The following is a 22,623-nucleotide window of genomic DNA, read 5'->3' on the forward strand; positions in this document are numbered from 1 at the left end:
GGAACAACTTTGTCTCTCTGTTTGGCTGCACAGAAGCATGCTGGGTAATGCAGTGCCCTCTAGAGAGTAGAACAATTCTCCAGTACCGGTAGGTAATTTATTTAAAAGCAGGGTATTGGTTATTCATTTTGGTTATTACTTTGAAGGGATGCCCCTCTGACTTACCAGCTTCTGCATACAACATGGATGAAGAAAGTTTCCTGTCCATATTTGCACAGGGGCAAATTTCTTTACATTAGGTGTGCCTAAAACCTTTTCAGGCCACGGACCCGTTTAATGTCAGACTATATTCTCACAAACTGACTTGTATGAAGCTGCAGTCGGCGTCTGATTTTGTTTTTTAGCATCCAGTTTCCCTTAACTTTTGAGGATTAGTATCTTCATACTCTGTAAAATATCTGCAGCCGCTTTAAACTTTATTGCACTCTAGACTTTGTGAACACTAAAAACTCAAATGCCTCATCCACTTTTTAAGTTGCAACAATAAATGAACGACTGAGTAACAGCTGTTTATTTGTTTATAGACGTCTATGGGATTTTGGCTTCTTAGAACCAGCAGGTACTTCCTCTTTGGAACGCCAGGGGGGAGGAGTCACTCAGTCCAGTCAATGAGAGAGTCCAGTAGTTTTCCATAATAAAACTTAATTCAGAGTCAAAATGAAAAAATAAAACTGAAAAAATTGGGTTTTTCACTGCGACCTGGTACCAACTGTCCCACGACACACCTGCAGGGTCAAAGCTATGGCTTTGCACCAGTTTGTACCCTTTTCGCTTCGGTTTACATTGGGTGTTACTTGTTGCCGTTTCAACTGAAGTAACTGAAGTTTTTTTCTATTTTTTCTCTATGCAGCTGTTTTCACCAAATCCTTTAGACAAACTGCATTTTAGAACATTTTACAAACACATAAGTGATGAGATTGAATCCTGAAATGGAGAAAAACCATCAGCAAAAACTGTATGGATTCAGCAAAACATGCTGTGAAGCAGCAGAAGCAAAAAAAAATTTTAAAGTGGCTGCTACTTTAGTTCTGGTTTCAGCTTACACCTGGATGACCTCTTCCTCCTCCTCCTCCTCACATGGTTCCAACAGATCACTCAAATGAAACGTTGTGGAGGAAGGCTCATCATTAGCATAAACCTGTCCTGCAGAAGCTGACCTATTTTATAATGGCCATGTGAGACATGATTTTATTCCTACCATTGGGGGGGGGGGGGGGGGGGGGGATCAATAAAAACAATAAACTCTCAAAGATTCTTGCTTTTTAAATTAAAAACAGCCTCTCTGGATGGCAACATAACCTCATTTTTTTTATCTGTTCATGTTAACAGATACATTAAAATAGATCAAAATATAAAATCCTCCTAACAATTTATATTTTCCAGATGTTCAAAAATCCATAACAGTGAAGGAGGTCAAACAATAACATGTTGAGGAACTGGTTTTACAGGCAAACCGTAACTTAACTTTTTTTCCTCATCTGTCCTCTGATTGATCAGATGATCGATGATTTGTCTTTTAGTAAATCTCTCTGAAATATCAAACATGAATAAATAATAGAATTACTGACAATGAGCAGCCTGGAGCCAAGCTGAGTCTGCGCTCCACATGTTTCACTCAAACAAACCATGTAGAAAAATAAAACAGATGAAGTGTGCGGGGAGGAGGGATGAGGTCAACAGTCCGGAGCTCTTTGGGTTGCTTAGAAAGTTTTTCTTCTTTAAGTCGATAAATATGTTTCTGCAACCTAATGATTGAGATAAAACATGAAAATGAAAGTGATCCTCTGCAGCATCACTGCCGCATTTGCAGCTCATTTTAGAGGAGAAAACTGGATCCAGTCAGAAAAACTGAGGAAAGAGCGCCATCTAGAGGGGAAAATGTCAAACATGCTGGAATATTTCTTGATTTTCTCTTTGATTTTGGATCAGTTTGTGTTTATAATAATGTTAAAATAGCAGCTTATCTAACCTTTAAAGCAAATTGCAATGAATACAACCGTGCTAATACAAACACCTGGACTCTAGTTCTCTACTGAAGGTGGACGCCCAGGTGATGTCACATGCTCCTCCTCTGCAGCTGAAGCTTTTATTACGTAGTTTTCTGTCAACCATTTTAAACAAACGTCGTCTTGATGCTAAAACTGGATTTTCCTTCCCACTGGCGGTTCTCAGGATCCCCCCCCCCCCCCCCCCGAAATGTTCGCCTCCTCCTTTATGTGACCTCAGGGTGTGTTTCCACGCTGTGATGGTCCACTGCAGATGAGGCCAGAGGAGCCAAGCATAATGCTTCACTGGTTCACATTCAATTGGCATTTGCATCCAAAACTCTGTCTTTGACAGGAAGTCATTCCTCAACTGTGTTATATCAGCTGTTGCACGACGACTCTCTGGGTAAAGCATCAAGAAAACCAACAAAAGGACAGGAAAGTAACACAACAATGACTCTTTATATCTGGGCTGTTGTTGGTCCTCCTCAGTTGCAGCACTGACCACCACTTCTCCCAGTAATGCGTTTCGGGATGCGCTTTTCATCTCCTGCTCTACTGGTAAAAAGCTATTATTTAACAGCTCATGTAACTTCCTCAGATCTTTACTTACAAAAAAATAAATAAACAAATAAATAAAAATCGCATTTTTACAGGCAGAAACATGATTTTATTAAAGCGGTGTTGTATGGCCTGCAGCCGCTACTCGCCACTGTCGCCATCATTACCCCCTTTTTTCCCTGCCATTGCTGGCAGAGCGGCTGCTTCAGGCCCTTCACGGAAGAGAAAAAAGTTGATCACCATAGCAACCATTTTATTTTTGGGTCTCCTGGGGGTGACAAACATGTCCATGCAATTTTCAAAAGAATTGTCGAAAGTAAAAATTTAGAATTTCCGTAGCAACAGAGATTTTTGGTTAACCACGCCCACATTCCTAATACGGTCATATCTAGGATGACATATTTCATTCATCTTGAGCCAACGATTCATGTATTAAATTTCACAATATTTCTGTAAAAAAAAATGTGAGCAATGAGGAAACGCCTATTTTGGCGAGCTCGCCCAGATAACGGCGTTTAAAATCTGCAACTTCTAAAAGCAAGATTTTTTCCCAAGTAGCTTCCCGAAGATGCTTCAGGAGTTCAGGACGCGACAGATTGACATCCATAGGAGGAGTTTGAAGGGTCTGTACCGTTCTTTTCTTGAGACTTCCAGTGTAATCCATATCCATGATAATTTATTACCTTTGGAACACTAAAGAAGATTTTTTTAATTTAAGCAGTTCATTTTTGCAGCTCATTTTCCTACCAGGAAGTAAGACGACCCAATCTCTGAGGCTCCGCCTTTCCCTCCTTGTGGGTGCCGCCCATTTCATGACATCATCCTAGAGCTGGCCTCAGCAGCGTGTCGGCGTTTCTAACACGAAAACAAACAACATTCGATCTTTTGCAAAGAAGGACGTGCGTTTTGTTGACATAAAATGATTGATCACTGCTAGCTCCACTGAGAAAGTGGACGTGTGCGTTAGCGTTGGGGCGGAGCTGGCTGTGCAGATTCTTCCTGGAAGGGCGGTTCCTCCCTTTGTGACATCACAATATGAGGACCCGCTCATTTTTTTGAATTGGGAGGGTCTGGTGATCAGAGCGCAGGATTTTAAAGGAATACTCAGAAATGCACGAATGAATCAAAATACTGGCTTTGGGCTTGTTTTTTCGATCAATAAACATTATAATACACTTAAAAGCTTAAAAATTTGATATAGACACTTGAAATTTTTAGCTGGCGGGGTGACATTTTTGCTCAAAGATGCAGTAAGAGAGAAGAAAACAATCCACTCCTTCCGTCCAGAACGGCTGCTTTAACATCTAAAAAATAAAAAAAATTTAGGGATGAAAACAAAACGGCCAACAGATTCTCAGGCTTTCATATTTATTTCTTTTTACCCAAAGAGTAACATGTAGTTCAGGACAAATGAACGACTGAGAAGTTGTTACAGCAGTTGTTGCAGAACATAGGATTAGATACATACGGCAACCATGTGCTCAACGGTTCTCTATGTACTATATTGGGGGGGTTACAGTTCTCATAAACAAACAATATTCATTTTAGCAAGAAACAAGAGTCTGCTTTTTCTCTTTATATCTTAATAATCTAAGTTAAGGGTATGGAAGACTCAAAGTGACCTATAAAAAAACACAAGTAAACAAAAAACTATTATTTTTAAACAGTTTTTGCTTTTATTTATTGCTCAATATTCTACATTTATTCTGAAATTATCTGCTAAATTACATGTTTTCATTTTTATTTTTTCTTTGTCCAAATATATTACACAGATAATTTGAACGTTTTTCATTGTTTTTCTTTTGAGTTTCCTGAATGTTCCAGGACGCAACGTGTCACCAGAGGTTGCTGCTGTTTATCTTTAGATTCCCAAAGCTAACATTAAGTACGTTGTTGAGAAATCAGATGTTTTGTTGGTTTCCTAACCAGCCGTCATGGCAACAGCACAGTTTTCCAGGCCGATGAGGACAAATAAATAAAGAAATGTAACAACAGACCAAAATCTATATATCAATTTACCTGTTTTTAAGTCCCGTCACTTTCAGTCTTCCATATGCTAAAGAAAATGTACAATCCGTGGCCCCGTGACACATGACAACATACCGTCAGACACACAAACGGAGAGACGACAGGCAGCCGAGACACGTCAGAGGAAAGCAGGATTAATGCTGCTACCAGAAGCAGAAGAGAAAGAGAGGAAACAGGCGCAGAGCAGAAAGGAGCGTTCATATAGGCATGCCAAGGAGCTACACCGATACATATATATATATATATAGAGAGAGAGATACATAGAACACTGAAAGCTGCGACAGTCAAAGCAGAAAGACAGAAGATAGAGAAAGTGTATTAAGCGCGGAGGCGAGGTTAGCATGCTCAGCAGCACAGAGAAACGTGACAGAAAGCAGGACACGGGTCACATGTAAAGGCTAGAGCGACAGTGCACTAAACTACATGCTAAGCTATATAGAGGATGCTAAAAGCTAATTACAGGAGCTACACATACTGGATTCAAGTATATATATTTATGTATGTATATATAGATAAATAGGAGACTGTACAACAAACAAGCTGGATAAGCAAGGCATCGCATGCACGTGCAAAGGAAGCAAGACTAGCAGCAGAAGCAGCAGCAGCGACAAAAACGGCGTGCCTGGCCTTCCAAGTCTACCACAGTGAGATTTCTCTGAGATAATGTTGTCTGTGCCACAGTGGGGGGTGCCACTCTCAAACTTTAGCGCCACAGCATCTACAGACAGACGGCTCTGGACGGACTCATGTCAGAGCAAAGACCAAAGAGTTTTTCTGCAGGGTACTCCAAAAACATCGACTCGTGGACATTGCACATTATCAGGTCACTCTAAAGTGCACGACCTCCCCTCTGGAGGAAAACTGGACAATACTGTAAAATATTCTACTAAGGCAACACAGTTACAAACACATTTAAGGTACACATCGGCACATATCGTCAAGTCATCACTTGTGCACACTGAAACACAGAGTTAAAAATGGCTTTGCATATCGGTTTCAAACCCTAAACGGCGGAGGTCGGCCGAGTGGGACTCCGCGGGAAATCAGGACGAAATCCGTTGCTTTCCGTTAAGCCGACGCCTGAACCACGTTTCCTTTCAAATAGCGAGAAGAGTCACAACGTTTCCGACACACACACACAGAAGAAAAAGCTTTTCAGGACTAATAAGATGAAAATACAGGATCTATATCAGAGATAGAGAAAATATGAATACTTTTACCTCACAAATAGTCTCTGGCTATATGTCTTATATACACGTATGTATACACAATGATATGTACTTAGGACATCTTGAAATACTATTTACAGTCCATGATCACATGTGATTGTACACTGATTGACCATGTTGAGTAAATTGTGCTTTTCTAACTTGTTCTAAAGGAAATGCTACAGACAATTCTCAGATATTATTTTCATTTTAATCTTTACGAAACACAGAAACGTGTGTTTTTTTTGTGGGAAATAATGTTAAATTGAACAAGTTTGCCTCATTTTCTATCTTTTCTTAAATATATTGCTTCAGAAGAAATCTCAGTCCTCAAATCCTTAACAATAAAGTTATTTTCTTTAATATAATTTATTTTAGAGCCTATCCAAAAGCCGAACAGTTTTACCATGTTATAGTTTATATATTTAACCTTAAATTCAATAAAAACATATATAGGTAAGATCTTTTTCTTAGCGTGATTATTTTGTATTTAGCTTAACGTCTGAGTCCTAGTCACTCAGTGTCATTGTCTTCTTGCACCCTGTTGTCTATTTTTCATGCACTTAAGGTGACCCACTTAGGGGCCACCTTGATACCTAAAAATACCTGAACGATGACGTTAGCTGCACGTACGGGAACTGAACATACTGTTCCAGGTGAATGGATTCAGTCATGGTTTGACTGTGTAGTCTGGAGAACTTGGGAGAAATTAAAAGGAGTTTCTGGAGTTATTTTTGGTGAAACAGGGTCAGCGGGAAAACCCCTCAATTGAACTGCACATGGTAGTTAACACGTAAAATAGGGACTTTAAATTCTGGAAGCTGAAACGTATTCTCATTGTGAAAGATCAAATAAAATACATGCAGTACCCAAAATGACCACCAGAGCGACAGGCTTACTTGATGTGAGATGCTATTTTGGCAGATGAACCGAAATGAAAGGTTGAAGCATGTTTGTGTCAATAAAGGTTCCACCAACACTGTCGAGCGGCATTAGTGCCAATAAAAAAGTGTTGCTGTCAGCATTAGCATCCAGTTTAATCTAGAAGTTGTGGATTATTCTCGCCAACATGCCAGCAGCTTGCGTCATCGGTAAATAGTGTAAATGTTCCGGTGTCCTAACCATGCACGACCCGGCTAAACGTTACAGACGGTTTGGAATTGTCCCTGTTTGTGCAGACGTGGGGGCAGTTGAAGAAGCCGAGGTAAAAGTGAAGAACCCAAAGCCTCCACAGATCACAACCACATTTGGCACTTTACCGCGTACTCTGCAAACGAGGAAGGAAAAAAGACAAAAACCCTCTTCCTCTGTGACTGACAGGCATGTCAACCCACAAAAAAGTACACAAATAGTTACGTCACTTAACACAACTCCCACTACACAATGAGAAAGGCAGACAGAAGCACTTTTACAAAGCTCTGGACCCGCTTGGTCCACGGCAAAGCTGCAATACTTAATATATGGACATATTTGTAGATATTTTTCTCAAATGTAATCTTAAATATATATATATGTATATATATATATATATATATATATATATATATATATGACTTGCAGGAAAGAGAGAGAAAAAAAACGTTACCAGTACATTCACGACAAATATTTCATCCGCCAAGGGGAAAAAGAATTTAGAGTCTTATAGATCATGGCCGAGGCGTTCAATCTCTTCGATAAGAAAGTCGATGTCCTCGAAGGTAGCAGCGGGATTTGAGATGACCATGCGGAAGAAGTTGACCTTGTCTCCTTGCGGTTGGTAGCTGACCATAGTTGTGCCGTACTCCATCATCCGGGCTTTTATGACGGGAGCCACCTGACAACATGCAGCAGTCAGAGTACAGATTACTCGCACAAGAGAGAAGGATTGGGGAGGAGTTCATGAGGATGGTAGTTCATGATGAAGATCAGTTTGATTTCTGAGAATGAAAGACCCAACCCAATGAAAATAATTTTCTTTTTTGTGGCATTTTCTAATTAAAATTGCATTTCTGAGTTTTTTTTGTTGTTTAAATCAGACAAAAATTGCTGTTTGAAAAAGCGTGTATATACATACAAGCTTCAAACGACGGGTCATAAGCTCTCTGCTCTGCTCCATTCTGATGCGTCCACTGTCAGACAAATAGATCCATGAACGATCCCTCTGCTCGGATCTGGATCTAAACTGTTTAGCTGGATAGTTCTGATATTTCCGCCATTTTTGCTGCACCGCTAATGCCAGCTTGTGGTTGAGAGGGGCTGTAAAAATAGCAGGACAGAGTGTTGGGAAAGGGGGGCGGGCTTACTCTGCGCTAACAGTCCCGGCCACAACTCAGAGGTGAATTTCTAATAAACTCCTACTGCTTTGCACAAATTATGTTCTAGAAAAACGACTTCTGATTTAAGCTTTAGAGGGAATAATAATAGGCTGACTGGGAACGCTTTGGAAATAGATCAAAAGATGATCGTAGTCGAACTTTAAACGCACAAACAAAAGCAGATTTCATAGCTGCCATGTTAAAATCTCAGTAAAGATGACACAAAGACAAAAAAAGGCATTCTGGACAGCTGGAAGATGGACATGTAGGTCTGAAAGGCGAGGAATTAGATCTTTTTTCCAATCCTGACATTTTTCCATCTGCGCCTGATTCACAACGATTTTTAATAAAGAAATACTCAGAAATGCAGTTTTAGCTTAATTATTTTATGTAAATGTCCTCCATCATCACAAAAATGCCACAAGAACATGCCAAAATCACCAAAAACACAGTTTTTTTTATCAGAGTGGGTCTTCAAGAAGTTAAACTTATTCAGAGAACCGTTTATCTGGCAGTGGTTAGAACAGATCTGGGGTGGAGAAAATGGGCCTATTCTTTTATAAAAAAATAAAGACTTCCTCCACAAAGCTTTAATCTGTCAACACGATTGAGCGGGAATTCATAACATCAGCCCAGCTTTAAAGTAGGAAACGGCAGCATCTGCAGATTTATGACAACGACGTGGGTTTCACAGAGGCTCAGAGAGCGCCGCGATCTCACACTCGCTCCATCCCTTTGGGCTAATTTTCAATTAGAGCGGCTGTGCTGCTGCTGGGATGCTCAGGACGGTCACAGGAAAAGTTCAGCCCCTCCTCTCCTTCATTAGAAGGATGCGGCGCTGACGGTGACAGACCCGCAGGGGCCTGTGCAGGTCTGTTTGGGGCAGATACCACCGTCAGCCGTCTTATCTGGGCTCACCCACCTTGTGCAAGCGTTTCTTTTTTTCATCCTTGTCCTCTATGTAGCGCATCCCGGGGGGAAGGTACCAGAAGCAGACGTTGGTGTGCTGAGGCTAAAAAGGAACACACAAAAACAGGAAACAATGGATACACAAATGTACAACTTTGCACAAAATAAATACCAGAAAAACTGGCTGGATTTGGAAAAAAATAAGATAAAACTTTCATTTAAGGGATGTTGCACTATCAAAGATCCAATAACAGACACTTACAGTTATCAAATCTACTGAAGCTGCACTTTATCTGTGTTTTTCCATCACTGTCAGTCGTTCGCATCACGCTCCAGATTCACTAAGTTATGATGATTGTGTGGATGCTCCAAAGGATCAAACATTTTCTAAAGTGTGCACGATTAAAACAATTTAAAAACATGAATGCATCCATTTTAAACTGTTAAATATGAATCCTTTTTCTATTTTTCAGGTTAAGCTATTTTTCTAGATTCATTTATGCAGAAAAGTGTCTTTTTTATCCTCTATTTTCTGTTGAATTTATGAGCTCAAATTAGATTAAGAAACAAAATAGTCCAACTTAAACATCCAGACACGCTTTTATAAGTACAACACAAAGGAGGAACAGTAGAAATATGTGTTCTTGTATTTATTTATAATTTATTTACACATTTTCTCCATTAGTTTGAACTGTTTGTGGTATTTTTAAACGTATTCATAAAGTTTGTTTCAGTAAAGTCACTTTTAAATCTCCAAATAAATGTGTGCATATTATGGGAAATAAAATGTGTCAAAAAAAGAAAAAAAAAAGAAAGTGATGTTGATTTCCACCAAAATATATTAAAATAAAAATCATTCCATATTTTGTTGCAATCTCTGCTTTCACCTTATTTTTTATAATTGTACTGAAGCTTTGGGAAGTACATACATCTATATGCATCATCTGGATATATTATTAAAAAAAGGCAAGTCTCTTAAAATCTAAATGATCTGACATTTTCTTCATAAAATAAGATACAACTTGCCTCTTTTTCGCTTACAATTTTTTTCTCTCCAATCAAATACACTTAGAGCAACATTTTCTGCTTTACAGTAACTTCAGTAAAACTGTGGAATGATCCACATTCAGAACTAAATCAAAGTTAAAATAAAAGAGTTTTTGTCTTTACATCAAATCTGATTGACAGTCATGTGGATTTTATGTTGAGCCTCATAATGATTGTAAAGACCTGCAGCCCATTAATAGATCCTCCAGTAAATACAGATTATAAAATGAAATAACTGTATAAAAACCAACAACAATCTTAAATTCATCCACTGGATCAAACCAAGGATCTCCTGCCCTGAAACAGATGTTCTCACCTGAAAAGGCCGCTCCCTACATTTTGTGCGTTTTCCACGTATGAAGTTTCGGTTTTTCGTGATGCATGCCTGACATACTGTATGTCATTCATAGGTGTTTCTTGTGTCCGTCGCAGATCTCCGTCGAAGGTTTCGGCAGACGGGTCTTTACGTGAATTCGGTTTTGAGCTGTTTTATAATATTTGGTGGGTTGAGAATTACGCAGTTCATGTGTATTTTGCATCGTTTTTACGCAATTATTACAAAAACGTTTTCAATTGTGCGATTTGTTTTTTTTCGCGAGATGCAAATTTGTGTTTTTCCACAACCGTATGTCTAACGGACTTTTCACGCATGAACCACCGATGGTTAACTTTTATATCACGTACACAGCGCACACGTCACATTCAATTCACGTAATTAACCCATGAACTGCATATAAACAGCGCAATAATCACACACAGTTCATGTTCTATGTTGGTTTACGTGTTTTTTGCGTGGTTCGTTCTTCTTCCAGGGTTTTCACGTAATTCATTCATGATACATCTGTAAAAACCACAACTTTTCTCACTTTCTCTACGTATTTACACCTATGACTGACTTTCAATCCAATCCACTTTATTTATAGAGCACTTTTCCGAAAAACAAACAGTTTCTGTGCTGGACAGAGACTAAAGTTAGATAAAAATTATTAGACAAAATAAAAAAAAAATCCACAATCAAATGAATAAAAAAAAGATAAAAACACATAAAAAACACAGAAGACCCACAACTCTCGCGCTGATAAAAGTTTTGTTTTTTAAGACGAGACCCTCCACAGTGGGCGCTGTTCTGACATGAGGAGGCAGAGCGTTCCAACAGTGATCGCTCCGTCTCCTCTAGTTTTGAGCCTCGTCATGGGCTCCACGAGCTGGAGCTGACCTCTGACCTCAGAGGACGAGCTGGTTTATAAATCTGAAGAGACGTATTTTGGAGCCAGCCCATGTAGAGCTTTAAAAACAGACAATAACATTTTCAAATGAATCCAGTGCAAGGGCGCAGGAATGGGTTCAACGTGCTCGTGTTTTCTGGTTCCTGTTAAAAGTCGTTCAGCGGAGTTTGAACTAACTGCAACCGGGAAAGTGCCTTGTGGGAAATCCCAGTGTGAAGTGCGTTGCCATTTGATGCTTCAAAGATCCCAGTGTGAGTCATGAAGAGATAAAAGCGTGCACGACCCGCTCAAAAATAATAAAAGATAAAAAGGGTTTAGCTTTAGATAAAAGCTGCAGGTGATAAAAACTCGATTTTTAAACGCCATTTATATGTTTGTCAAAGTCACTGTCCATCCGTGGAATATGCGCAGAAATGTATGTAGTGGCTGCGTGACACTACAGCTAGCTTTTTCTCTTCCTTTACCTCAGCCTCGTTTAGCTCCATCTTTTCTCCAACCTGAGACTGGTGCAGCGGCTCGATGGGAAGGAGGCGGAGCCGTCGCGTGAACACCTGGGTCACTGCCCAAAAACACTTTTCTCATCCCGCTGTGACGCTCTCAGCCTTTTTGAGAACAACAGTCCTGGCTGATCTGTTACTGAGCTGTCATTATAAATGGCCGTGGATGTCCAGATGCTTTTCTGAGAGAAGAGGTTTGGCCCCCCCCCCGACCCACACACGTTAGCGTTGTAGTTCGGCTTTGCAGAGGATATTTCAGACACCGTGCTATTCATATGCATATAAGCAATTACAGGCTGTTATGCTATTCATTAAACATAATAGCAGCACATTACACTGGCGGCTCGGAGTAACAATGGCATTCATCCAACACAAAGCTGAAGCCGTCTGCGTGCCAATCAAGTCCTCCGTAATGAGGCCGAACGTGGACGTGTTAGCTCTTTTTCCCTGGACGGACTGCAGACCAATGACGGAAGTGAAGGATGGACGCCTACGTACCTTCCCGTCAAAGACCATCTCATAGCCATCTCTGTCCTTGATCTTGTTGTAGAGATACTCCGACAGCTCCAAACATCGGTCAATCTGAGCCTCGAAGCCGATGGTTCCCTGGAATGAAAAAGAAACCTCTGATGTGGAAAACTCTGGATGAAGCCTAAAGCTAAACGCCAGTTCTTGAATGCACATTTACCCCACGGGGTTCACACTGGGCAAACAGGGAGGGGCTTCTTATCGATTTTCGTTCACAGACCAGTGTGAACACCGGATGCTAAAAACACGTTCAAGAACCCGTGTTCACATGCTGGGAGTGTATGTAGCATAATACATAGAAAAGCAACACTTCATAGGTTTTGTAACACGATTAGCAGCTAAAAATCTAAAAACTAAGTCATTTACTGCATTTAAATCTTATTGTGTCTGCGTTTATGCAGCCTAAAGCTCAGATCATTTTTACTGAAAAGGAAATACAAATGGGATTTTTTTCATCTTCACAACAATTTGAATAAAAGAAATTCGGAGAAATACAACTTTAAGCTTAATTTTCCTTATATATGTCCTCCATCATCAGAAAAATGGCCACAAGAACATGTTAAAACATCAAAAACACACTTTTTTAGTCAGAGTGGGTATTTAACGACTTGCAGAAAATGTTGACAGGAATGAAAAACCACCATAAAAAACAAAAAGTGTCAGATATGAGTGATAGGAACACAGCCGAGGAACATCTACACGCTAAAGAGAACAAAACCTGGAACCTGAACACAACTTTAGAGTCCATAAAAACACTAAAAGATAAGTAGGTCAAGGCAGGTTTTTTAATTTTTATTATATTTATGCGTGTTTTTCACTTTCTCTCAACAAATTAATGATCGAAAACTTTTTAGCCTGAAACTTGTTGAAAGCAGGAATTGTATTTGTGTTTTGAAAAGGTTTATGAGCTAAAACAACCAAACATTAAAGCGTTAAATAAAGGCTTAACAGAACATCTCTATGGTTTGGTATTGTGAAGGAATCCCTGCACAGCCTCTACCTTGGCTCTCCACATGAGCCACAGCTTGAAGATGTCCACATGGCGTCCGCACTGCAGCGCTTTGTCCCCGGTGTCATAGGAAAGGTCGTACTGTTTGTCCTGCTGGAAGAGGTAGCAGGCGTGCATCTGGTTGCAGTTCTGCATCAAACCCTGTGGGGTCAGATCCGGAAAGCGGTTATTTCAAGCATCCAAACCAGGAAAAAGCTCTGAAGGATCCATCCTGACCTCTTCTCTAACCAGCAGGGCGGAGCACTGCAGAGGGACGGACATCATCTTATGGGGGTTCCACGTCACTGAGTTGGCCCTGCAGGAAAAGGCCGTTCAAAAAGTTGGATTAGATGCTAATGTTTGTTGCTTTTTTCTTATAATTCCATAAAACAAAGAGTTATTTGCCTCTCAACTCCATCTAGTTTCCATCTATGTCTTCTGGACATGAGCAGACTTCCTCCCCATGCTCCCTGAAAATCACAGAAGGTTCAGACTCTGTTTGTGTCATGAATATCTATCAGGCATTTTATATCAAAATGTGAGTCTTCTCAAGATTCTTTGTTGCTTTTATAATTGTCTAAACACACCACTCATTGCTTTAATCTGGACATCTCTCATCAGTATCTGTTCAAACTTGAATTCTCTTCTATTTTTGGATTAAAAACAAACAAAATAGGGCTTAAAAATTAAAGTTGTATCCCAAATTCTTCCACAGGAAAGGAAGAAGGGCAAACAAAAACAGCCTCGATCGGAGAGAAATGTTCTCTTTGTTCTTCTTAAAGTCGAGAGCGGGAAATAAATTTGGTTTATTGCAAACACAGCAGAAGAAAATCGTTTCAGGCACAGTCGCTATGCATGAAAAAAACGAAAGATTCATCTCAGGTGGGAAAAAAGATCTGAATTTAAAAAGGAAAAAGGAGCATTTTTCATCAGAAACCTTCCTTAAAACATTTATAAGTACAGTAGAACATAAACAAATACAAAACTTCCCCCCAGAGGCAGCCATAATACTCTCTTTTTGGAGAACATTTAAAACGGGATGTCAAGAATAACACTGCTGACTTGCTGCCAAGAACAGAGGTGGAAGGGTCATGATTAGGAGCATTTTGTAGAAACTGACTCCAGTTATTCAAGTCAGAATGATGAATAATTATGTTTTTAATGTTTTAGTGCAAACTCACAGGGTCTTCATGTCAGAGGTGTTTTTATTTGCTGCTGCTGTTTTCCTCATTTCAGTTTTTAGCTAAGATTGCATCAAAGGTTCGTACAGAATCACATTTCTGTTCATTTAAAGCGGGTTTTAAAAACTCTTTTGTTTTGCATTTAGCAATTTATTCTTAAGTGCAAGAAACGATGTCAACCGTTACAGTTCTTTAGGCTGCAGTGATGCGAGAACACGAGGAAGAAGCAAACGTTAGCAGCCACAAACAAAACCACAATCGAAAAACTAAAATAAAAGCATAAAAACTCACAGATTTTTACCATTAGCCCTTAATGTGGTTAACTTCCTGTTCTGTGCTCTTATTTTGAAATCTATTTCCTCGAATAACGAAATCTCTCATTTTAGTAAATGTTTGAAAAACCTTTATTCCTGAGTGTGCATCACTTTTGGTTTGTCTGTTTCTCTGACAGTTTTGATGCTTCAAAGTAACCATGGAAACCTTTAAACAAACAGAAACGACTGTGGTGAGTGAATTAAATGGGATTGTTTAAAAGTTATGGATGAAAATCGGAATGGGACTTTTTCTTCTTTCAGCTTAGTCAGGTTTGAAAAACAACAGACGTGTGCTTTTGTTCCTGTATTTGGATTACTGGCCACACTGATGTGAATCCACTGTTTGCCCTGAAAAAACAAACATTTAAAGGTATAACTTCAATTTTTAACAACTTTATGAAGAAATCCAAAGCTGAAGCAGTAGAATCTTTCAAATTCACTCAAGATTGGGTTTTAGGAGCAAAAAGATGTCACTAAATAAATGATCGTTTTATCTCCAACAAACAAAAAAACTGTCCGATATTAACAAACATTTGCCAAAAGTTAAATCATTTTACTTCAAAGAAACAAACTTAATTAGTTGAATTTGAAAAGGTTTCCCTGAATCACTGCTCAAACACATCAGTTTACATATCATAGACAGATGTAAACTGGAACAAAACATCACCAGAGCAGAGACCAAACCAATCAGAACCGTTTTAAATCCACGGTGCCACAAAGCAAAAGAATTTATATTTGTTCTTTATCCAAAATCCGTTCCAATCTCTGTGGCTTTTTCATCAGACACAGCCAGAATGACGCCGGTCTTTTAGTTTTTTTCTAATTCATGAAAATGATAATAACACATTGTTGTTTCCTAACTGATTCAGTAACACCGAGGAGCTTCCATGTGAAGGTTGTGGTAAAACTTCTCCTCGTGATCCTCGGGTGAAACCCTCTCCAGTAGGCGGAGCTGCAAACATCAGCTCCCTGTGGAACAGACGCCGCCGCCACCGCCGCCGCTTTCTAAAAACACTTTTTCCATCTCAGCATGTTAACAAATGATAGACAAGGCCATTTGAGCCTCCTAATAGAGGTGTCCCCCTGTCGAGACAACATCACCTTCATTAATACAATCCTTTGGTGGGGGCGGGGGGGAGAGGCTACAGTGATGGCACAGCCCAGGGAGGCAATGATTTACAGCCTCTGCTCTAGTTTTTCTCATCTCCACTGTTAGATAGGGAATGGCTAGCTCTCTATCTGGGTCAGCTCCTTACGGTTGGAGGCGGGAGACATAATAGATCTGTCAAACTCGGAGGTGAGCCGTGTGGGTCCGAGTGCTCCTCCGCTAAAACCTCCTCCTCCGGGAGGAGTAAAGATAACCGCTTAAAGACAGCTGCAGCAGGAGGCGTAACTAGGATTCCTTTGGACTCACATCCACATGCATCCAGATGTTGTACTTCTTGCAGATGTCGGAGATGGCGATGAGGGGGTCAAAGGCTCCGTACACCGTCGTCCCGGCGGTCGCACTCACAAAGAAAGGCACAAAGCCCTGCACAGGGAAAAAAACAACACAAAAGCATGTAGCGCACGCCCAAATTTCTGTTTGAGGCTGATGGGCCCCATAAAGCCAATGCTGCATGAAGTCACGGCTGTGTATTTATAGCGCGCCACATTACCTTCTGTTTCGCCTCCAGTATTCTTCTCTCAAGGTCAGCTGGGATCATTTTACCGCTGCAAATAAAACAAAGCCTCAGCTGACGTAGTGTTGCTCTAATCAGACAGTAAAGATGCTTACAAAACAGAAAGATGATCATCAGAGCCACCGCAGCTAAGTGGGCAGAAGATGAGCCCCCAACCCAGAGGGAGCGAGACATTAAGTGAAATGGATTTAAGATAACTTCCACCAAGGTCTCGACTTAAAAGAGCGCAATGGAGCATCGGCCTGTTCCCAATCATCGTCAGGAAAAAGAAGTTGATGCAGATTTCATTTCAAAACTTGAAAATGTCCCAATAATGAGCAGTTGATCTGATGCAGCTGCACAAACAAACCCAACAGAAACTCAGGTTTGGTGGACCAACAACACCTTTCAGAAAAACAGATGTCTTTTTTTTTTCATTTAACAACAGAAGATCCTGAAGACTACAGCTTTATTACTGGATACTCAGGTATACAGGTGTGTTTCCTGACAGACCCTCATGGAAATCTATGTTCAAACCCTTGGAAACTCGAACCTTTAGGTATTTTTGAGACCTTTTAAAAAAAAAGTCTGTTTATGCGCAATTCAATGTCAGCCAAGTCAACATTTATGAATTTTATATCATGCAAGTTGCTTAGATCTAAACTTAAATGTTGGAGTTTTGATGCACTGATCCACTTTGGGGCAGAATATTGAGGGGAAAAAAACACACACAAACAATGTTTAAGCATGGTATTTGGTTGATCATGCTATGGGATTCTGCCCCATAAAACTTGTTTAAAAAAAAGTAAAAGCATTTGAAAAGATTCAATGATGATAATATCAGAGAAAAAGGTGAAATGTTAGACCTAAGGGGCCATGTGAGACTGCAGGGGGGTCTTAATCTGCCCTCCCAAGTCAGAAAGGTAGTAGACCCCAGAAGCCAGAAGCTCACTAAAGTCTTTATACCATTGATTGGATCAGTCTCATAATATGTTTCCTGTTGTTTAAGTTATAAACGGACCAATCAGACGCCTTAATAAACGTAAGTGGAGCTTCCTGGCCCCCACGACCAACGCTCAAGTGGAAGGGGTGTGGCTTTTCCACAATCTCACCCCTGATTGGTGAAAGTGGTTGCCATAGAAACTCAGACCAACTCGGTCACTGGTTCTGCCGCTGTCTGGCTCCAAATACGATGGCGTCTGAGTTGACTTCATTTGGCCAGAACTGGAAGTAAAACATTTTCTATGGATGACGCCACACTCTCTCACTTCAGATCATGGATTAAATCAATGGTTAGAGCTGCTAAGAACAGTATTTACAAAAAAAATATAAAGTTATTTGAACAGAAACCTATAAAATTGTAAAGGTTTATGAGTTTTTGAGTTCATTTACCCTAAAGATTTGATTGATTTTGCTAAGTCAAACATAAAAAAGTGCTTTATGCAGATGAAACGTTTGATTTCTCAGCTTTTTAGTCTTTATCTACATGTAGTCAATCCGGTCATTGACTTTTCAGGGTCAAACAGGAGAAATGTGAGACACTTGGCCCGCATGTTGGAGAATAAAAGACAGATTAAACAGCATGAAGATCATTCTGTGGATGAACTCCACTTTCATGTATGGATCACAGAGGCTAACAGAGTCAAATGTTACCATTCGTCCGCTTTGATGCAGATCACACTTTCAGTCCCGATGCCGAGAGCCGCCGCCCCCTTCTTGATGGAAAAATGGCTCTGACAGAATAAAAGAGGAGGAAAATAAGCGATCAGATCACAGGAGCTCAAATAAATGGGATTTTCTGTGCGATGAAGGAGGCAGCCATGAATGTGACACACACACACATCTGTCAGCGTGTGTCCTTTTGTGACAGACGCACAAACGACGGCTGTAAATCAGGAGTGAGCGGCGGACACAAAAAAATATAAAGACGAGGAGGCCTTACGTGCTCCGACGTGAAGGCCACCAGTCTGGGGACGGAGGACATCCCCTTCTCCTTCACCTCAGGGAACATCTTGAAGCGGGCCAGCAGCATGGCATACATGTTAGAAATAGCCCCCCCTGGAGGACAGACATGGATTTGCAAACTCAGAGGAATCGAAGATGGAAGAATTTCAAAATGGGTGTTTTTAAAACGAAGACATGAGAATTGTTTGCAGCTGACAGGAAAACATTCACAACCCCCACCCCCCCACCCCCCGAGACAATCGCAGCTTTTCTCATTAAAGCCTGCAGAGGCTGCTCCTCTTCATGCTTCAACCACCAGAGCGTGGGAGACATTCAAGAAAGGGGCTGATGGGGGCTTAAGCTAGAAAAGGAGAATTATTTTATGCTAATTGGCCCTGAAATGACTTCCATTTAGATCATCAAAATGCAAATTGACACATCCAAGAAGTTGCAGAGCCTTGTGCAGCACGGAGGGAGGGGTGAGCACAGCCTCACACATACCAGGTGAAAAGATGCCATCTCCTCGCCCTTCCGGCCAGCCAATGATCTCCCTCATCTTCTTCAGGGTGACGTATTCCAGCAGCACAAAGACAGGAGCCACCTCATAGGTGAACCTGCGTTACACAAGAGGCGTCACATGGGTCTGTTACACAAGTCCTGACTGCTCACCACAAATATGGCACACAAAGTGACTGAATTTGATCTACGAACATCCCGGGTTGTGTTTGTGTGGTGTGGAGATAACTGCTGATTTCTTTAATGGAAAGAATACATTTTATTTTGAAAATCTATCAAGCAAAAGCCGTTTTGTGTCTTTGTTTGCAGGTCACTGCAGCTGGCAAAGCTGCAGCTTTTATCAGCCCAAAAACACACATCAGAAACGAGCTTCAGATTAGTCCGATTTCAATTTCAAGGCTAATTTTCTCCCATTTAATCCCCGGGGGATCAGAAGTGAGGAGGGGGGGATAAAAGGTTGTAAATGGAGGGGTGCACTGTGGGGTAAAAGGAGGCAGTGGGGGGCGGGGGGCGTTTTCATTTCACCCTATTCATTTGGCATGATTGAGGGGGAAGAGCCACTATCAGCAGAGCACATGCGGATGCACCGGAAATGGAATTCCTTCTCATCAGCCGTTATCTGCGCTCGCGATCGGGCCAAAGCGGACCAAAGCGGGCCGCATTTACTCACATGTTGGTGTTGGCCGTGGATGTTAGCCAGTCAGCAGCCAGTCCGACCATGTCTAACCCCGTGGAGAGCTGATTGAAGTACCTGGGATGGGCTGAAGGGAAGGCAGAAGAGGAAGAGGAGGGAGACGTGATGCAGCTTGCGCGCTTTTATGCAGAAAAGTCAAAGGAATTCGAGGAGAAACGAGCTGGAGCTGTCAATGCGGAGCCGCTTTAATTGCAGACTAGCAAATGATCTTTGAAAATAATGCAAACATTTGGCTTTTGCAGCGGCTGCTGTGTGGTTTATTACAGGGTAAACATTCTCCAAATGCGCTTTTTCTGATTACGCATTTTACGCATCACAAAACAACACAACTGGTTGGTTTGAAAACCCCTAAACCATGTCACAATGTTTTATTCCAGTCCATAAAAATGCCTAATCTCTTTTTTAAATACAATTTTGTATTAAAAAATAAAAAGACACAGGACAGCGTGTCTATATTGAGGAGGCTGAAAGGTCGTAAATGTCCTCCTGCGCGTCACTCAGCGCAGAATAATGGAGTGGGCCCATGAAGCCTGATTATTAGCCTATTATCTGCCGCCTGCTGAAGCACTTTCGCTGCGTCACTGCATTTATCGGTCTGGTGGCTGCAGTCAGGAGGAGGAAAACGGGGACACCTCCCATTATGGAGCTCCTTCATCATGTCTACCTCCGCTTTCATCGCTTTGTTAGGAAAATTTTAGAAGAAAGGCGCAGAGATTTGGAGAATGCGTATAAACGTTTATTTAGGGAGCTATTTTTTTAACGATTTTTCTGGGGGCAAATTTAGACACGATTTGGATTTCCCAAAAATAATCATAAATGTTTTATCACAGAAAAGGCGAAACTTGCCTGTTTTTATGGCGTATTTGAGCGTCGCGCGGCAGCTGATCAAGATATCATCCAGAGTGGCCGGTTCGTGCTGCAGCTCCCAGTTGTTGAGCTGCAGCAGCTCGTTTGGATAATGAAAATCAATAACTTTCGTTTCTCGGTCGAAAGACTCCACGATGTAGGCCAGTAAGATGTCCACCACCTCCTGCAGGAAGGTCATGGTTTTGGCATCTCCGTCCAGTGCCGGCAACAAGTCTGCGTAAACAACAACAAACAAATAATTGGATCCATGAAGGAACGCGCTCGCGCTCCACACCCGGTTTTCCACCGAACGTCACCTTTTGGGGCCTTGAATACAAAATCAGATTATATCCACTAAAATTACTCTGTTTAAATATGCATGCTTTTAAAATACTAATAATAAATAAGCTGATTTAGTGCTTTGATTTTAAATTTTTGCAGCGCGCAACACGTTCAAGGACAAGATTTGACTGAAGGTGACCTTTGGAAATAAAATAAAATATATATATATATATATTTGATTTTCTTTGCGTTAAAAATGCCTTAAAATTATCTCACAAGCACAACGTAAATATAATAATTAATTTTCCGTTTACATTATTGTCTTTATGTTTTATTTGACGAAAAGTAAAAATAATAGTCATTTTAAAAATAGCACCAATACACCATTAGGCCCCGTTGATTAGTTTCTAGATTTGCTAAAAATGAGCAAAATCTTTTCTTTCAAAATATTTTTGAATTGTTTTATAAAAAATATACTTAAATATGAGCTAAGTTATTTTTAAATCTTACCAAAAAACTAAGGTTAAAAATGCATGGTATTTTTCTGGAAAGCATTTCGAGGATGGAGGTGCGTAAAAGCATCAGACCTGTTGAATAGAGGTCGGAGAAAACCACGTCGGCTTTGGTGCAGTTGCAGGGTTGTTTGTTGCAGCCGCAGGTTCCGGCTGCAGACGTCTGCAGCGGCTGCTTTGAGCCCGATTCGGCGGTTTTCTCCACTTCCCCGACGTTGAGCAGCGCTTTGAAAAACAACGTCGAGGCGTCATTTTGATCAATCAAATAAATGAACCTAAAATATTGTACCCGGCGGGCCCCCAGCCCCCACACCCCACTCCTTCACCGACGTACCACATATTTTCGATCCAATTCCTCCGGATAATTTTTGGGCCGCCGCTTGGCACCAGGCTCTAGCTGCAGGGCAGAAGAGGAAATAAGGTGAGCTCCAACTTTGTGAGAGAATGTGCGCTCAAAGCCAAAGAGGCCTGTTCGTCAGGGACAAAGCGCGCTTTCCTCCTCAGACTCAGAGGTCATGTCTAACAGAAAACAAAGCACTCACGCGTGCTGGGGCTCTGACTCCCGGTGTTGGCCCCCGCATTATCTCCGCCGAGAGACCAGAACCCGTGAGATGCCATCGTCGGCGGTCGTTAGGAGCTGCAGGAGACACGGAGACCGACGGAGCCCATCCACTCACGACGAGCTGGAGCTGTTCGGAGCCGAGGTGGTGCTGAATCTGCCCTCAGACCGCGGATCCAGCCGCGCATCCGCCGCGCACCGTGGGCTGTGGGGAGGAACGGGGGGGCTAACGGAGCAAAAAAGGCGTCCGTTGGCGGGAGTCCACAGGTGCGCGAGGCATGAAGCAGCGTCTCCGCGCAAAGAAAATCCCGCAAAACACTGCGCACTCAGGCGGCGCGCAGCCACTCCGCGCGCAGAGGACAAATGAGGATGTAACACGAGTGGGCAAGTTTCAGGAAACGGATGCGCGTGATGGAAAGTGCTGAATGTAAAAATAGAGTTAAAAAAAAGACCGAACTAAGAGATGATTGGCAGCTGCAGCTGGTGGTAAATGCGCAGCGCAAAAAGCACGCGTAATTGCGACCAACCTAAATGTTCACGTCACCAAAGAAATCCCATCGTGATTCACTTCAGGGTCATGACGAACCGCGTTGCGTCGTGCGTCGTGACTCCGCACCCACCCCCCACCCCCAACATGTTGCCCCCTGCGAGATGAATTTACCCTCCATGCGCGTGGAGAGCTAATTCATCCGCGCGGCGATCGCGGACCTTTTTCTTGGCGACCGGCTGCTCTAATTGCGCGCCTCCGGAGGAGAGACGGCGAAGCGGGAGGGGTGGAGGGTGTGTGCGTTTGTGTGTGTGTGTGTGTGGGGGGGGGGGGGGGTTTGGGTCGTGGGTCCCTCT

General features: G+C 41.6%; 1 protein-coding gene across 1 annotated transcript; it reads right to left on the bottom strand.

Moving 5' to 3' along the window:
- Positions 1-3,897: 3,897 nt before the first annotated feature.
- On the bottom strand, positions 3,898-22,590 carry gad2 (glutamate decarboxylase 2). Its single transcript, XM_004081175.5, has 16 exons — positions 21,764-22,590; positions 21,556-21,618; positions 21,297-21,446; positions 20,428-20,661; positions 19,558-19,648; positions 18,873-18,985; positions 18,370-18,485; positions 18,081-18,160; positions 16,425-16,479; positions 16,181-16,297; positions 13,677-13,741; positions 13,509-13,587; positions 13,284-13,433; positions 12,254-12,361; positions 8,999-9,088; positions 3,898-7,595 (listed from the first exon to the last, which is right to left on the bottom strand). The coding sequence occupies exons 1-16, from the start codon at positions 21,837-21,839 to the stop codon at positions 7,422-7,424; spliced, it is 1,761 nt and encodes a 586-aa protein (XP_004081223.3). The 5' UTR covers positions 21,840-22,590; the 3' UTR covers positions 3,898-7,421.
- Positions 22,591-22,623: the final 33 nt, after the last annotated feature.

This window comes from Oryzias latipes, chromosome 20 (genome assembly GCF_053564925.1).
Source record: "Oryzias latipes strain Hd-rR chromosome 20, Olatipes_Hd-rR_3.1".
NCBI lineage: Eukaryota > Metazoa > Chordata > Actinopteri > Beloniformes > Adrianichthyidae > Oryzias > Oryzias latipes.

Coding starts and splice junctions, on each gene's coding strand:
- gad2 (XM_004081175.5), bottom strand. CDS start 21,839: ATGGCATCTCACGGGTTCTGGTCTCTCGGCGGAGATAATGCGGGGGCC. Junction 21,619..21,763: donor GAGTCAGAGCCCCAGCACGC/GTGAGTGCTTTG, acceptor TCTGCCCTGCAG/CTAGAGCCTGGTGCCAAGCG. Junction 20,662..21,296: donor CTCCGACCTCTATTCAACAG/GTCTGATGCTTT, acceptor TTGTTTACGCAG/ACTTGTTGCCGGCACTGGAC.